This window comes from Triticum dicoccoides, chromosome 7A, assembly GCF_002162155.2.
Source record: "Triticum dicoccoides isolate Atlit2015 ecotype Zavitan chromosome 7A, WEW_v2.0, whole genome shotgun sequence".
Lineage (NCBI taxonomy): Eukaryota > Viridiplantae > Streptophyta > Magnoliopsida > Poales > Poaceae > Triticum > Triticum dicoccoides.
The window spans coordinates 689,706-707,472 of record NC_041392.1 but is presented as its reverse complement, the minus strand read 5'-3'; the positions used below and the strand labels follow the sequence as shown (position 1 = coordinate 707,472).

The window sequence follows — 17,767 nt, the reverse complement described above, 5'->3', positions numbered from 1 at the left end:
ACGGTTTAAAAGTTTTTTCCTGTAGTGGTGGTAAATTGCAATGAAAATTTCTCATTCGGCTAGCTCTGCTTTCAGTTTAATTTGTAAAACAAAAGTCTTTTCATTTCAATTTAAGGTTTTCATTTGGAAATGGAAGCTTTACAATGTCAATTTACGGTTTTAATTTGGAAATCCATGCCTTCTAATTTCCTTTTTATTTGTATTCACTTCAGGTGCTAAGCTACTTAACCGTCCTGTTGTTTTCCGTCTCTCGATGAGTAGGAAGATGAAGGATGCTCTTGAAATGATTGATGAACTGGTCATGGAGATGAACAATTTTCACTTCCTACAACATGCCGAGGTACCAAGCATCAATCATCCGCAAACATACTCTCATATTGATGAATCCAAGATTGTAGGCAGGCAAGATGAGAAGGAACGAGTGGTGAAGATATTGCTTGAGCACTCCGACAATAGTAGTGATGATGCTGATAATAATGTCTTGGTGCTCCCCATAGTTGGTATGGGGGGGATTGGTAAGACTACCCTTGCCCAACTTGTGTACAATGATCAGAGGGTGAAGCATCATTTTGAGTTGGTCTTATGGGTCTGTGTCTCTGACAAGTTTGTTATCGAAGAAATAATCAGATCTATAATAGAAGTGGCCATGATGAAGAAGTGTGATTTCACTCAGATGGAGGCACTGTGAAAGGAACTTTGTGAAGTTTTGGGCAATAAAAGGTACCTCCTAGTATTGGATGGTGTTTGGAGTGAAGATGGACAAAAGTGGGAGGCCATGAGATCATTGCTAAACTCACATGCTGGCTTAGGTAGTTCTATAATTGTGACAAGCCGAAGCGATCAAGTTGCTTCTATCATGGGCACACTTCCTCCACGTAAAATATCACTCCTAAATGAGGATCAATCATGGGAGCTTTTTCACAGAAACACATTTGGAAGGGGAGTGGAAAAGCAAGAGGAATTGATTTCAATGGCTAAGAGTATTGTCGACAAGTGTAAGGGATTGCCTCTTGCTATCAAAACCATGGCAACTTTACTTCATTCCAAGCATCACAATCAGTGGTTTTCTGTTCTGGAAAGTGATGTCTGGATGAATGATGTACTAGCAACCGGGATTATACCTGCACTACAATTGAGCTATGATCACTTGTCATCGGAAGCAAAAATATGCTTTTCCTTTTGTGCCATTTTCCCCAAAGATAGCATGATGAATAAGGACACGTTAATCCAGCTATGGATGGCAAATGACTTTATTGCATCAGAAGCAAGAGGCCAACAAATTTTTGATGTGCTAGTTTGGAGATGTTTCCTACAAGATATGCAAGTTCAAAACAATAGATTCATCCACCAACCAACTACTTGCAAGATGCATGATCTCATGCATGATCTTGCTGACTCCGTAAGCGGAAATGATTGCTCAGTTCTGCAAAAACCTTCATCATGTCAAGACAATCTGCAAGGATCCACAGATGCTCGTACATTACAACATGAGGTTCGGCATTTGTCAGTTGAATATGTTGATAATTATACCATTGCAGCCATGAAAGAAATTCTAGATAACCGACCCCGCACACTTTTAATTGGAATGAGGTTTAAGCATCGTCAGGATTTAACCAACCTTATGCTTATGGCGAAGTCAAAATTCATATCTTTACGAGCACTGGAGATAGACCCATTCAAGGCACACATGACAAATCTGAAGCATCTTCGTTACCTAGATTGTTCTTATTCTAGTATATTTGCATTGCCTGAAGCTGTTACCATGTTGTATAGCTTGCAAACGTTGAAGGTCAGTTACTGTAAATATCTTGAGAAATTACCAGAAGGGATGAGATATATGAGTAGTCTTCGACACATCTTCCTCATTCAATGTGATAGTCTGAAGTGCATGCCACAAGGTATTGGTCAGCTGAATTTTCTAGTGACATTAACAAATTATGTCATTGGTAGTGATGCAGATCGCGGAATTGATCAATTGAGAGATCTGAATCTGGGTGGTGCTCTTTCTTTGACTGATCTGAGAAAAGTGCATAGTGCAGAAAATTCTAAACAAGGCAATATGTCTTCCAAGCATAATTTGAAACGATTGTCACTCGACTGGTATGGACCTTCTAGCATAAATGTTGGATATGAAGTAGATACTAATGCAGAAGGAATATTAGAGGCCCTTCGTCCTCACAAAAGGCTTGAAGTTTTAATGTTGTCCAATTATACTGGTGCTAAATTATCATCATGGATGAACAACTCTACACTGCTAGAACATCTCACTGAACTTTCTCTGACTGGATGCAAGAATTGCAAGGATCTTCCACCATTATGGCAGCTGCCCTCCCTCGTGAGCTTGTGTTTGAATTATTTTGATAGCTTGGCAAGTATATGCATTGTTAATCATGATACACACAATGGGGAATCATGTATTTCTCCACCACCTATTTTTGGTAAATTGGAAACTATGGTAGTTTCAAACATGCCTAAGCTAGAGAGATGGCACCAAGAGATGGCAGGACAAGAACCGGATGTATCATTCCCTCGTCTCAAGAAGCTAAATATTTCTAAATGCCCAATGCTAGCAAGCATGCCCAAGGTGCTCCCTTTGCTTGAAGATCTAGTGGCAAGAGACATTCCCCTTTACCATCTGATGAATCTGTCTGTGCAGTCTAATCTTGAGTGCAAAGGTTCCATTGAAGTGGAACCTGCGGTTGGTCAGTTGATTGTTGATGACCTTCATTTTGACCTTCATTTCTCGATGTCTATTGATTCTTATGTGTTCCTGAGACTGAGAGGTTTGACGGACAATGTAGAGCGCTTTCAAGGGGAGTTGAACAAAGTCCCTTCCAGATTTATGAAGAACCTGACTATAATAGATTGTGATGGCCTTTTCTCATCTGAACCATGCCAAATGCAACGAGATATATGGAACCATTTTGGTTTTGTTGAAGGAATGTTGGTTTCATGCATCAATAATATAGTACAATGGCCAGCGGCAAAATTGGGAAACTTGAATCATCTTCGAGATCTACATTTTTCTGGTTGCTCCAACTTAACTGGTTCACTTACATCAACAATATCTGATAGGGAAAACATCCTGCTTCCTCCACTCCAGAGTCTTACAATTACGGATTGTGAGAAATTGTGGGAGGTTCCAAAGTTGCCTCCATCTCTTGAAATTTTGTCGATCTCTTTTTGTCCCAACCTCGTGTCCATGGCAACAATTCGGAATGTCGACAAATTGAAAGCATTGAGTGTGCTTGAGTGTGAAGCCCTGGCGACATTTCCAGATGGAGATTATGGAGTCACTAAACTCGGGACGTTGGAAATGCAGCGGTGCCCAAGGTTAGAGACACTACCAGAGGGACTCCTGCAGCAGCTCCCAGCCCTCAAGATGCTATGGATCAGAGACTGCCCCAACTTGGAAGAGGAATTCTCAAGAGGAGGCGCTTACTGGAATTTTGTTGAAGCAATTCCATACAGATATGTTGGCGTTCAAGATCAGTCCATGGACCCAAGCGCTAAATGCTTCACTTGCCTTTGATTGGGATGACTATGTCAGTGATTGTAGGATTATTTATGCGTTCCGGGGGTGATCCTCCTTCTCAGAAAAAAAAAAGGATTGATGTATTTGTTCAGTCCGTTAATTACGTATGTACATGTCAAAACTCAAAAGCACTTTTGTCTATGTAAATATTTTTTTCATTCATGTTTTTTCAGGTACCCTCTACAACTTGTTATTAGTTTCTGCCGTTCATAGATTAGATTTTCTTAGAAGGTTATGGCCGTAGCTTTATGGACTGAAATTCTATCAATGTAATGTATATTTCTCAGTTTTGAAGTAATTGTTGTTACTGTATAAAAAATTTCAGTGACATGGAAGTTTTCTTTAGCTCTGGAGTTCCCGGTGAATATGCAATACTAATTTAAACCTCCTGTGCTGCTTGCTGAAATAGTACTGAATATTGTATCATACTGACTCTGTAGAAAAGTCTGGAAATTTTTATGTACGCAGTAAAGTATGTACTACCACATTTTGATTCATTCCTATAATATCTCTGGAATGGCCGTCTATGTACTATGTACTTGATGTATATTACTCAGTCTTGAACTAATCTCTGTTACTGAGTAATATACGTCATTAGTAATATATGTTGTTGCCCTATTTAGCCGAGAGTGTTAAGACTGGCGAGAAAGGGTCACAAGTTGGGAATGCGATGCGTAAGATGTATATCGCTCAATAATGTTCCAAGTAATCACTGCTACTGTAAGAAAGAAATCAGTGGCTGAGAGATTTTGTTTGTTCAAATAGGTCCAGAATTCATCGACTGAATCTGCTGCTTACGGAAATATGCCTGCTTACTTATGGCACCAGTCGTTATTGTTCTTTGAAGCTAGGCTAGGCTAGAAATGAAGAGGGTAGTGCTAGAATTGCAGAGCCAAAACCGTACAGAGCATGCAGCAAAAAACAGAGCTGCTCTGTTTCGGGCAACTCCACACCAGCTACCAGGCGACTACACAGTTGCAAATTCAGTCAATCATGCTTGCATCAATTCACAGCAACAAAAGCAACGGTAGTTCACCACTGCCTAATTGAATGTTCTCCTGCTCTTTTGTTTGAAGCTAGGACAATGCCCTGTAGAAAATTAAGAGAGCGGTGGTGGCGCTGGAATTCCAGAGCCAAAATTGTACTCCCTCCGGTTTCTAAATATAAGTCTTTTTAGAGATTCTATTATAAACTATATACAAATATATATAGACATATTTTAGAGTGTAGATTCACTCATTTTGCTCCGTATGTAGTCCACATTAGAATCTTTAAAAAGACTTATACTCCCTCGGTCCCAGAATAAGTGACTTGACTTTGTACTAACTTTGTACTAAAGCTAGTACAAAGTCGAGTCACTTATTTTGGAACGGATGAAATATTTAGGAAGGGGGGAGTAGTATAGTACAGGCTGCACGGGTAGCGATAGAGGAATGCAGTTCCAGAGCAGTTGACAAACGTAGTACGTAGTTGCTTACTGTTGTCCCTTGCAGAGCAGAGGTCAAGCAAAAACAGAGCAGCGGTTCAGGAAAAGCAGACGAGAGGAGGAACTGGCTAAAAGAAGGTTTTTTGCTGAGGCAGCTTTAGAGCAGCGTTTGGACTTCGTTGCTCTATCGGAGACTGGTAGAGAAAACTTTGCACCCCAGTTTCTGTCTTCTCTTGTGGGTGGTATTGATTTCGATTGGCATTACCTCCCTCCGCGAGAGGAAGATCGGGTGGTATCTTACTTGGCGTGAGATGCGATTCGCTTGAAGTCCGAAGTGTAGTGATGGGCGACTTCGCGGTGAAGTTTCGAGTCGGGTCTAAAATAGATGGTTTCAACTGGGCTTTGGTGGCGGTATATGGTGCCGCACAGCCTGAGCTTAAACCAGAGTTTCTGGCGGATCCTGTCCGAATCTGTGGATCGGAACAGCTTCCACTTTTAGTTGGAGGTGATTTCAATATCATTAGGAGGAGAGAGGAGAAGAATAATGGTAACTTTGACGGCAGATGGTCGTTTATGTTCAATACCATTATTGAAAGCTTGGATCTGAGGGAGATCGAGCTTTCTGGTAGAAAGTTTACCTGGGCTAATGCTCTACCAAACCCAACTTATGAAAAACTTGATCGAGTTCTCGCAAGCGTGGAGTGGGAACAAAAGTTCCCCCTGGTTACGGTGCAAGCTCTCTCGAGGGGAATATCCGATCACACACCCTTATTCATGGATTCAGGGGAGCCGAACCACGTGGGGAACAAAAACACCTTTTCTTTCGAGATGTCGTGGTTTGAACGAGAGGGGTTTTTGGACCTGATTGCCAGGGAATGGGATAGAGGTACAGGAGGTACGACTGCGGTCGAGCGTTGGCAGAATAAGATTAGGCACTTGAGAAGCTTCTTACGGGGTTGGGCTAAGCACCTCAGTGGTGTGTATAAGATTGAAAAGGATAGACTCCTATCTCTTATACAGGCCCTAGACATAAAGGCCGAATCTACGATTTTTCTGCCATCTGAGCTTGGGGTTAAAACTGAGGCGGAGAAGAGGTTGAAAGAACTACTCCGCGAAGAATAATTGAAGTGGGCTTTGTGAGCTAAAGTCCGCAAAGTGGTCCAAGGGGACGCGAATACTCAATTCTTTCATTTAATAGCTAATGGCAAGCACCGAAAGAAGCGAAATTTTCAACTTGAACAAGAGGAGGGCACGATTTTAGGACAGGATAACCTGAAAACTTATATTACCGAGTATTACAAGCAGTTATTTGGACCGCCGGAGGATAATTGTGTGTCCCTCGACGAGTCTAGGACTGAGGATGTGCCTCAACTATCGGCTGCCGAAAATGATATTCTGGTTGCACCGTTCTCTGAGAAGGAGGTGTTTGATGCTATTGCACAGATGAAAAGCAATAAGGCTCCCGAACCGGATGGGTTCCCGGCCGAGTTCTATAAAAACTGTTGGCACATTATTAAGGGGGGTCTGCTACCTATGTTCCAGGATCTGTTCTCGGGACAGCTTCACTTATTCCACTTGAATTTTGAAACTATCACATTGCTTCCTAAGAAACCGGATGTTGTGAGGGTTGAGCAATTCAGACCGATATGCCTCCTCAATGTTAGTTTCAAAATCTTCACCAAGGTCGAGACTAATAGGCTCACACAGATTGCGCATTCTGTGGTGCAACAGTCCCAAACTGCTTTCATGTCGGACAGAAATATCCTTGAAGGGGTGGTAGTCCTGCATGAAACGCTCCATGAAATCCATTCCAAAAAATTAGATGGTGTAATTTTTAAGGTGGATTTCGAGAAAGCGTACGATAAGGTCAAATGGCCATTTCTCCAACAGTCTTTGCGTATGGAAGGTTTTCATGAAGCCTGGCGCCGACAGGTTGAATCATTTACGCCAAAAGTTAGTGTGGGAATTAAAGTAAATGACGACATAGGTCATTATTTCCAGACACATAAAGGCCTAAGACAAGGAGATCCGATGTCCCCTATCTTGTTTAACATTGTGGTGGATATGTTAGCAATTTTGATACGAAGGGCTAAGGAAAATGGTCAAGTAGGTGGATTGGTACCTCATCTTGTTGATGGAGGTGTTTCCATACTTCAATACGCTGATGATACGATCATCTTTATGGAGCATGACTTGGCCAAGGCGATAAATATGAAGCTGGTGTTATGCCTATTTGAACAATTGACCGGGTTAAAGATTAACTTTAATAAGAGCGAGATGTTCTGTTTTGGTAGAGCCAAAGACGAACAGGAGGCTTATAGGCAATTGTTTGGGTGCGAGTTGGGAGAGTTACCTTTCTCTTACCTCGGTATTCCAATCCACCATCGTAGGCTGACAAACAGAGAATGGAAGTGCATCGAGGACAGATTTGAGAAGAAACTGAATTGCTGGAAGGGTAAGCTCATGTCATACGGAGGCCGACTAATTCTGATTAACTCGGTGCTCACAAGTATGCCTATGTTTATCCTCTCGTTCTTTGAGGTCCCAGTTTCTGTTCGGAAGAGACTGGACTTCTATCGATCGCGGTTCTTTTGGCAGAGTGATGAGTTTAAAAGAAAATACAGACTTGCTAAATGGGATATCCTCTGTAGACCGAAAGACCAAGGGGGTCTTGGTATAGAGAACCTCAAAGTTAAGAACAGATGCCTTCTTAGAAAGTGGCTGTGGAAGCTCTCATCGGAGCATGATGCCATGTGGGCTCAAATTCTTCGTAGCAAGTACCTTCAGACCAAAATGTTGTCCCAGGTTACAGTCAGGCCGACTGATTCACCTTTCTGGAAAGGACTGATGAAAGTCAAACAATCTTTATTTAATAGGATGAATTTTGTTATTGGCAACGGTAATAGCACACGTTTCTGGGAGGATACTTGGCTCGGCGAGACACCTTTGGCCATCCAATATCCGTCTTTGTATCGTATTGTTCAAAGATGTGAGGTGTTCGTAGCTTCGGTGTTTCAAACTATCCCCCTTAATATTCAGTTCCGACGGACGCTGGCGGGCAACCGTTGGGAGGAATGGCTCCGTCTAGTTGGGAGGAAGGGTTCCTTTGAAAATAAATTTGTTTATGTGGTTTGTCCATAAACAAGTTATTTTAACCAAGGACAATTTGATAAAGCGTAATTGGACAGGACCTACTAGGTGTAGTTTTTGTGACCGGGATGAGAGAATCAAACACCTCTTTTTTGATTGCCCGTTGGCCAAAGTCCTTTGGCAGACGGTTCACATTGCTTTTAATATCAAACCACCGAATTCTGTTAACGCGTTATTTGGGACATGGCTGAATGGGATTGAGCCTGACTTAGCGAAACACATTCGGGTTGGGGTTTGCGCTTTGCTATGGACTATCTGGACTTGCAGAAATGATTTGGTTTTTAACAGAATATCATGTATTCATTTTTTGCAGGTTATATTCCGAACTACGGCACTGATCCGTTCATGGTCGCTACTCACTCCAACGGAGGCCAGGGAGCATTTGGTTACTGGATCTTTCCGCTGGGAGATGGTAGCTCGGGATATCTTTAACCGGTTTGGATGGCGGTCATGTAATAGGATAGGCATCTAGTTTACCTATCTATTTATATCCAGCCGGTTGTGGCGTCTTATCTTGGCTAATTGATGTTTCTAGGCCTTTATGGCTCCGTGTGAGCTTTCTTTGTTTTTTTTTCTTTTTTGGAGACCTTGGAACCTTGTTGACACAACTTTTTTTGGTTAATAAGAGGGCTGTATGCATCATTCTGATGCAGAGGCCGGGGACTCCCCTCTTTTCGAGAAAAAAAACACGTCATTGGCTGCCACAGTTAGCAATTCATTGTAGCAGCAGTTCAGGAAAAGCAGAGGAGAGGAGGAACTGGGAAAGGCACTCCAAAGAACTGATGAAGGTCGGCCCGGTTTAGTGGAGTTCAGTAAGTTAGCGGGTGGTGCAGATGGTCGGAGGGATAAGTGTGGACCGACGACGGCTGAGACGCCGCTCCCGGCTGGAGTTATAGTAGAGAGACCGGCGCAAAAGCGTTCGGACCCATCGCAGGTGCAGCTGGATGCAGGGGATGGTGGAACTAATGAGCCACCCAGAGGACAGTGGGGAGATGATGGTTTTTGTGCTTACGGGAAAGGACAGCACCGTGGTTCGTTGTCTATGGGAGGTGGACGCGGATACGCTTGGCAAAGTGATGGTTCCATGAGCTCCCGGAGGTGGATGATATGCAGCAGCGGTGCGCTATGAGGGTGTAACACCCTCGATGCGGCTATAGCTCCTACGTGTCGAGGCACGACTTAGAGGCATAACCGCATTGAAAGCAATGTCGCAAGTTAGGCAATCTTCACAACATCCCATGTAATATATAGATAATAAAAGGGGAGATACATAGTTGGCTTACACTCGCCACGTCAATCAAGGTACATAAATAGCATTACAACATTCAAACACTCATGGCCCGACTACGGCGCCAAAATAAAAGAACAACCCAACATGCGACACGGTCCCGATCGCGCCAACTGGGCACCACTACTGATCATCAGGGAAAGACACGTAGTATCGGCATGAGTCCTCGTCGAACTCCCACTTGAGCTCAAGCGCGTCATCTGGAACGGAATCATCAGGCCCTGCATCTGGTTTGGAAGTAATCTATGAGCCACAGGGACTCAGCAATCTCGCACCCTCGCGATCAAGACTATTCAAGCTTATAGGTAAGGCAAGGTAATATATGTGGAGCTGCAGCAAGCAACTAGCATATATGGTGGCTAACCTGTTCGCAAAGGAGAGCGAGAAGAGAGGGCAAAGCGCGAACGAGTAACTAGAGGGCGACCTACGGCAAGCATTACTCCAACACCGTGTTCACTTCCCGGACTCCGCCGAGAAGAGACCATCACGGTAACTCACACAGTTGGTTCATTTTAATTAAGTTAAAGTTCAAGTTATCTACAACCGGACATTAACAAATTCCCATCTACCCATAACCGCGGGCACGGCTTCCGAAAGTTCAAATCCCTGCAGGGGAGTCCCAACTTAGCCCATGACAAGCTCTCACGGTCAACGAAGGAATAGACCTCCTCCCGAGACGTTCCGATCAGACTCGGTATCCCGGTTCTACAAGACACTTCGACAAGTTAAAAAAATCCAGCAACACCGCCCGAATGTGCCGACAAATCCCGATAGGAGCTGCACATATCTCGTTCTCAGGGCACACTCAGATGAGCGCTCCATACAACTAAAACCAAACCTCGAGTTTCCCCAAGGGGGCGCTGCACATGACTCTAGTTCGGACCAACACTCAGAGGAGCACTAGCCCGGGGGGGTTAAATAAGATGACCCTCGGGCTCCGGAAACCCAAGGGAAAAAGAGGCTAGGTGGCAAATGGTAAAACCAAGGTTGGGCATTGCTGGAAAAGCTTTATTCAAGGTGAACTATCAAGGGGTTCCCATTATAACCCAACCGCGTAAGGAACCCAAAATCCGGGAACATAACACCGATATGACGGAAACTAGGGCGGCAAGAGTGGAACAAAACACTAGGCAAGAGGCCGAGCCTTCCACCCTTTACCAAGTATATAGATGCATTAAGATAACATGGCAATATAACGATATCCCAACAAGTAAATAATGTTCCAACAAGGAACGGTCTCCAATCTTCACCTGCAACTAGCAACGCTATAAGAGGGGCTGAGCAAAGCGGTAACATAGCCAATCAACGGTTTGCTAGGACATGGTGGGTTAGAGGTTTGACATGGCAATTGGTAGGCATCGTAGCATGGGCATAGCAAAAGAGCGAGCATCTAGCAAAGCAAAGATAGTAGTGATTTCGAGGGTATGATCATCTTGCCTGCAAAGTTGTCAGAGTTGACTGGATCCTCGAAAGCAAACTCAACGGGCTCCTCGTTAGCGAACTCGTCTCCCGGCTCTACCCAAACAAGACAAACAAGCAACAAGGACACAATCAACCATTGTGCAAAGCTCAAACAATATGATGCAAACATGGTATGCTATGCGGGATGCGATATGTGATGCATATGCAAGATTTGACAAGGAATGAATGAACCTGGCCTCAACATGGAAATCCAAGTGTGCCACTGGAAAGGTGAGATGAAATCGCTTGAAAACGATATAAAGATCACCGGAATCGGAGTCACGGTTTGGAAATGACAAGCAATTCAATCATGACACCGGTCTGCGATTTACAGCAAGTAGCCATGTAAATGCACAAGACGAACATGCTACAGCACCCAAACATGGCAACAAAATACATGGCAGGGATCCATTCATGATTCTTAACAAAAGATGAACACTGAGGTACGGCCAATTCATCCATTAACAGGTTCAAACAAGCATGGCAAAAATGCATTTGGTAAACAGATTTCAGACTTAGTGAAATTAACACTTGTCTGGAATTTCAGATCAGGTAGCACACTTTGGAGCATGAAAACTATATGCTACAGGACCTTAACATGGCAAAGTAAAGCATGGCATGGAGCTACTCAAAGAGCTTAACAAAAGTCCCTTAGTGACCTTGAGCCAAAAGGGATCAGAAAATACATTTGCAAGCATGTGAACATGGCAAAAACATAATCAGTTCTCACACTTAGTGAAAACTGGAGCATGCAAAAACAGATATCAAGTAGGCATGTTTACAAGCTCGATGCACTCACTACAGAGCAAGTCATGACAATCTAAGCATACACCCATCAAGAATACACATTATACAAGCTAGACATGGCAAGAACAATAACATAGCATACACGGACACTAGTAGAAAAAGGGCATTCAGTCCTGGTTCATAAGGGCCTTTAGTCCCGGTTCTGGAACCGGGACTAAAATGTCGGTACTAATGCCTCTCCCTTTAGTCCTGGTTCAATCCAGAACCGGGACTAAAGGGCGCGGCCACGTGGAGCTCCACCTTTAGTCCCGGTTGATTTTTTTTTTGAAATTTTTTTTTGAATTTTTTTTGAATTTTTTTTAATTTTCAAATTTCTGAATTATTTTAACCTCTAGTCTGTAATCACCACCCCTCATCACTTCTCAATTTATCCTCTAATCACCCCTCATCATTCCAAATCATCTAACTTCCCGAACGGTCACCCATCCTCCCACTCCCCCAGCCTGAGCACGCTTAACTTCCGGGTTCTATTCTCCCTCGCTCCAAGTCTGCACTTGTTGTTTTCCTGACAATACTAAGATGTCAATCCTATTAACCTTCAGGAATTTTGCTTGAGCATGAAGTGACACATTTCATAGTTTTATTTTGAAACTATTTTAAAAAAAACAATAATTATTTAGTAACACTAATATTTCTTGAATAATTAGTTTGACCATTGTTTGACCACAGTTTGACCACAGTTTCACCAGATTTGACCAAAATTGAAATAACTGAAATAATTACCGTAACTTTTTTTCTATTAGGTTTTTGAGAATTTTGAATATGTTTAACGGGGTACCCCCGGTTAAATTCGGATGTAACTTTTCGAGTAGATGATTTTTCATATAAAAAACTTTTTTATCCGAGTTAGTATGCAAAAGTTATGCCCATTTTTACAAATTTCAGAGAGATTTTGCAAATAAAGTCAAAATTCACATTTGCAAATTTTCCCAACAACTAGACCACATATCACATGGGAAACTTATTTTCTTTTATTTTTTTGACATTTCCATCATTTTCTTTTATTTTTTTAAAAACTGAAAAGGCGATCCGGGGGGGGGTAGAGTTTGAAAATGGGACCTTTAGTACCGGTTCGTGGCACGAACCGGGACTAAAGGTCTCATCCCCATTAGTCCCGGTTCGTGCCTCAAACCGGGACTAAAGGTCTAATCTTTAGTCCCGGTTTGAGGCACGAACCGGGACCAATGGTTGTGGGCCAGGAGCGAGGCCCATTGGTCCCGGTTCATCCCACCAACCGGGACCAAAAGGTCCAGATGAACCGGGAACAATGGCCCACGTGGCCCGGCTGGCCCCCTGGGCTCACGAACCGGGACCAATGCCCCCATTGGTCCCGGTTCTGGACTGAACCGGGACTAATGGGGTTACCCGGCCTGGACCAAAGCCCCCTTTTCTACTAGTGGGATCAACTACAACATCCTCAGCAAAATCGCTAACAAGTAGACAATCTTCCCAGATTCACGAAATAGCAAAAGTAGAGCTCGATTGACTCAAGCTAGGGTGCTCCATAATTGCAAACAAAGACATGGATGGATAGAGCACTACAAGGTTAACAAAACATCCTTACTGATCATCCTCAAAAGAGGCAAGGATCACTAGGAAACAACATGAACATATGGCATAATGAGATAAACAGTCCAAGGACTTAGTGGAAATGCTAAGTCCCTAAAATCAGCATTAACAAATGCACCACTTTGCAAGCTTGTGCTAGTCACCACACACATCACAAAAATACATGGGTTGCACCTCTGGAAAGATGGCAAAACATATAACAAAACACATGTAGAGATCAGGGGCATATCATGCACACAATAATCATGGCAAAAATGACAAATATCTAATTGGAGCAGCAGATCTGACAATTATCTCAAATAGCATTTTCCAACAGCATTTCATGCATCAAGATGAACTCAAATGAAAATGATGCAATGAGATGAAATGATGTGCTCTCTGAGACGAACATTTTGATATGCTATATGCCCAAAACGGAGCTACGGATGCGGAGTTATAACGTGATGAAAAATGCTAAAAGTTAGGGTTCGAAGGAGAAAAAGTCAACCCGAGGGAAAAACGGAGCTGGATCTGGCTGGGCGCGGAAATCGAGGATCGCCGGCGCCGGAATTCCTGTACGCCGGTGGACGAGGCGGACGGCGGCGAGATCCGGGCGGCGCGGCGCTAGGGAGGCGGGGAAGCTCGCCGGAGCGGGCGGCCGGTGGAGGTAGGCGACAGCGACCACGGCAGCGGGGCGGCGAGGTACCGGCGATGGCGCGCGGCGGCGCTGCTTCGAGCGCGGGCGGCGGAGGAACGGGCCCGGGAGGGCCTCCCGCGGGCCGGGCGGGCCGCGGCGGTGGAGGCGCTGGCGACGCCACGTGGCGCTCTGCCAGTGGCTGCGGGCGGCGGTGCGGCGTGTCCGGCGGCGGACGGACACGTCGGTGCGCAGAGGGATGATTTTAGGGTTTCGGGGGAGAAGGAGATCTGGATTTCGGAGGGGGTCTATTTATAGGCATAGAGGGAGCTAGGAGAGTCCAAATGAGGTGCGGTTTTCGGCCACGCGATCGTGATCGAACGCTCTAGATGTTGGAGAGGGTTTTGGTGGGTTTTGGGCCAAAATGGAGGGGTGTTGGGCTGCATCACACATGAGGCCTCTTCGGTCCCTCGGTTAACCATTGGAGCATCAAACGAAGTCCAAATGGTACGAAACTTAACAGGCGGTCTACCAGTAGTAAACCAAGGCCGCTTGGAAAGTTTATGTCCAATCCGAAAATGTTTAATCCCCACACACGAAAGAAAGGTAGAAATGACCACCGGAGGAGAACGAAGCGCCGGAATGCAAAACGGACAACGGGGAAAATGCTCGGATGCATGAGACAAACACGTATGCAAATGCAATGCACAAGATGACATGATATGAGATGCATGACAACGACAACAACACACGGAGACAAAAACCCGAACCCGAGAAAATAAAATAACTTAAGGCCGGAAACGGCAAGATTTGGATTACATATAAGGTTTGGATTACATATAAGGTAAATCATATCCGGGGTGTTACAGAGGGCGGCCAAGCTGCAGGATGCTGCAGTTTCTACGGGTATGTCTGTCAACATATCTAATTCTTTATTGCATTTTTCTAATGAGGAGATTATTAATAATGCAAACCAATTAGGAGTTTCACTAGGAGCTACTGATAGTGAGATTACCAATTCGGTGAATGATCTGTTGGATTTGGGGGCGGAGCGTGCCTTAGAGACTATTCGTAATCTTGCTGCGGTTAAACCGATGAATGATGTTGAGATTGATGCGTTAGGGGTTCAAGTGCTCCATAACCTGTGTGCGGATCTAGCACCCCCCATTCATGAGTCTGAGGACGATGATGTGCCCATAGAGTATGATGTTGGTAGTACAGTTGAACACGGTTATGAGGACCGGACGTCAGAACCTAGTAAACCTAAGCGCAAGTTGAAACGGAAGATCTATCCCGATTCCGCAGTTCGTAGGAGTGCTAGAATTCGTATTACTAAAAAATTCCATGACGAAATATGAAAGGAATCTTTTGTAATAGCAGAGGTCTAAAGGACTTGACTAAAAGAAGGTTTCTTGCTGAGGCAGCTTTAGAGCAGCGTTTGGACTTCGTTGCTCTATCGGAGACTGGTAGAGAAAACTTTGCACCCCAGTTTCTGTCTTCTCTTGTGGGTGGTATTGATTTCGATTGGCATTGCCTCCCTCCGCGAGAGGAAGATCGGGTGGTATCTTACTTGGCGTGAGATGCGATTCGCTTGATGTCCGAAGTGTAGTGATGGGCGACTTCGCGGTGAAGTTTCGAGTCAGGTCTAAAATAGAAGGTTTCAACTGGGCTTTGGTGGCGGTATATGGTGCCGCACAGCCTAAGCTTAAACCAGAGTTTCTGGCGGATCTTGTCCGAATCTGTGGATCGGAACAGCTTCCACTTCTAGTTGGAGGTTATTTCAATATCATTAGGAGGAGAGAGGAGAAGAATAATGGTAACTTTGACGGCAGATGGTCGTTTATGTTCAATACCATTATTGAAAGCTTGGATCTGAGGGAGATAGAGCTTTCTGGTAGAAACTTTACCTGGGCTAATGCTCTACCAAACCCAACTTATGGAAAACTTGATCGATTTCTCGCAAGCGTGGAGTGGGAACAAAAGTTCCCCCTGGTTATGGTGCAAGCTCTCTCGGGGGGAATATCCAATCACACACCCTTATTCGTGGATTCAGGGGAGCTGAACCACGTGGGGAACAAAAACACCTTTTCTTTCGAGACGTCGTGGTTCGAACGAGAGGGGTTTTTGGACCTGATTGCCAGGGAATGGGATAGAGGTACAGGAGGTACGACTGCGGTCGAGCGTTGGCAGAATAAGATTAGGCACTTGAGAAGCTTCTTATGAGGTTGGGCTAAGCACCTCAGTGGTGTTTATAAGATTGAAAAGGATAGACTCCTATCTCTTATACAGGCCCTAGACACAAAGGCCGAATCTACGATTTTGCTGCCATCTGAGCTTCGGGTTAAAACTGAGGCGGAGAAGAGGTTGAAAGAACTGCTCCGCGAAGAATAATTGAAGTGGGCTTTGTGAGCTAAAGTCCGCAAAGTGGTCCAAGGGGACGCGAATACTCAATTCTTTCATTTAATAGCTAATGGCAAGCACCGAAAGAAGCGAATTTTTCAACTTGAACAAGATGAGGGCACGATTTTAGGACAGGATAACCTAAAAACTTATATTTCCCGAGTATTACAAGCAGTTATTTGGACCGTCAGAGGATAATTGTGTGTCCCTCGACGAGTCTAGGACTGAGGATGTGCCTCAACTATCGGCAGCCGAAAATGATATTCTGGTTGCACCGTTCTCTGAGAAGGAGGTGTTTGATGCTATTGCACAGATGAAAAGCAATAAGGCTCCCGGACCGGATGGGTTCCCGGCCGAGTTCTATAAAAACTGTTGGCACATTATTAAGGGGGATCTGCTACCTTTGTTCCAGGATCTGTTCTCGGGACAGCTTCACTTATTCCACTTGAATTTTGGAACTATCACATTGCTTCCTAAGAAAACGGATGCTGTGAGGATTGAGCAATTCAGACCGATATGCCTCCTCAATGTTAGTTTCAAAATCTTCACCAAGGTCGGGACTAATAGGCTCACACAGATTGCGCATTCTGTGGTGCAACAGTCCCAAACTGCTTTCATGCCGGACAGAAATATCCTTGAAGGGGTGGTAGTCCTGCATGAAATGCTCCACGAAATCCATTCCAAAAAATTAGATGGAGTAATTTTTAAGGTGGATTTCGAGAAAGTGTATGATAAGGTTAAATGGCCATTTCTCCAACAGTCTTTGCGTATGGAAGGTTTTCATGAAGCCTGGCGCCGACAGGTTGAATCATTTACGCAAAAAGGTAGTGTGGGAATTAAAGTAAATGACAACACAGGTCATTATTTCCAGACACATAAAGTCCTAAGACAAGGAGATCCGATGTACCCTATCTTGTTTAACATTGTGGTGGATATGTTAGCAATTTTGATACGAAGGGCTAAGGAAAATGGTCAAGTAGGTGGATTGGTACCTCATCTTGTTGATGGAGGTGTTTCCATACTTCAGTACACTGATGATACGATCATCTTTATGGAGCATGACTTGGCCAAGGTGAGAAATATGAAGCTGGTGTTATGCCTATTTGAACAATTGACTGGGTTATAGATTAACTTTAATGAGAGCGAGTTGTTCTGTTTTGGTAGAGCCAAAGACGAACAGGAGGCTTATAGGCAATTGTTTGGGTGCGAGTTGGGAGAGTTACCTTTCTCTTACCTCGGTATTCCTATCCACCATCGTAGGCTGACAAACAGAGAATGGAAGTGCATCGAGGACAGATTTGAGAAGAAACTGAGTTGCTGGAAGGGTAAGCTCATGTCATACAGAGGCCGACTAATTCTGATTAACTCGGTGCTCACAAGTATGCCTATGTTTCTCCTCTCGTTCTTTGAGGTCCCAGTTGGTGTTCGGAAGAGACTGGACTTCTATCGATCGCGGTTCTTTTGGCAGAGTGATGAGCTTAAAAGAAAATACAGGCCTGCTAAATGGGATATCCTCTG

The 17,767-nt window shown here is 44.2% G+C and overlaps 1 protein-coding gene across 1 annotated transcript; it reads left to right on the top strand.

Annotated features, from left to right (window-relative positions):
- Positions 1–236: 236 nt before the first annotated feature.
- LOC119331426 (putative disease resistance protein At3g14460) lies at positions 237–3,734 on the top strand. The gene has a single exon (XM_037604578.1). The coding sequence runs from the start codon at positions 776–778 to the stop codon at positions 3,530–3,532; it is 2,757 nt and encodes a 918-aa protein (XP_037460475.1). The 5' UTR covers positions 237–775; the 3' UTR covers positions 3,533–3,734.
- The last annotated feature ends 14,033 nt before the right edge of the window (positions 3,735–17,767 follow it).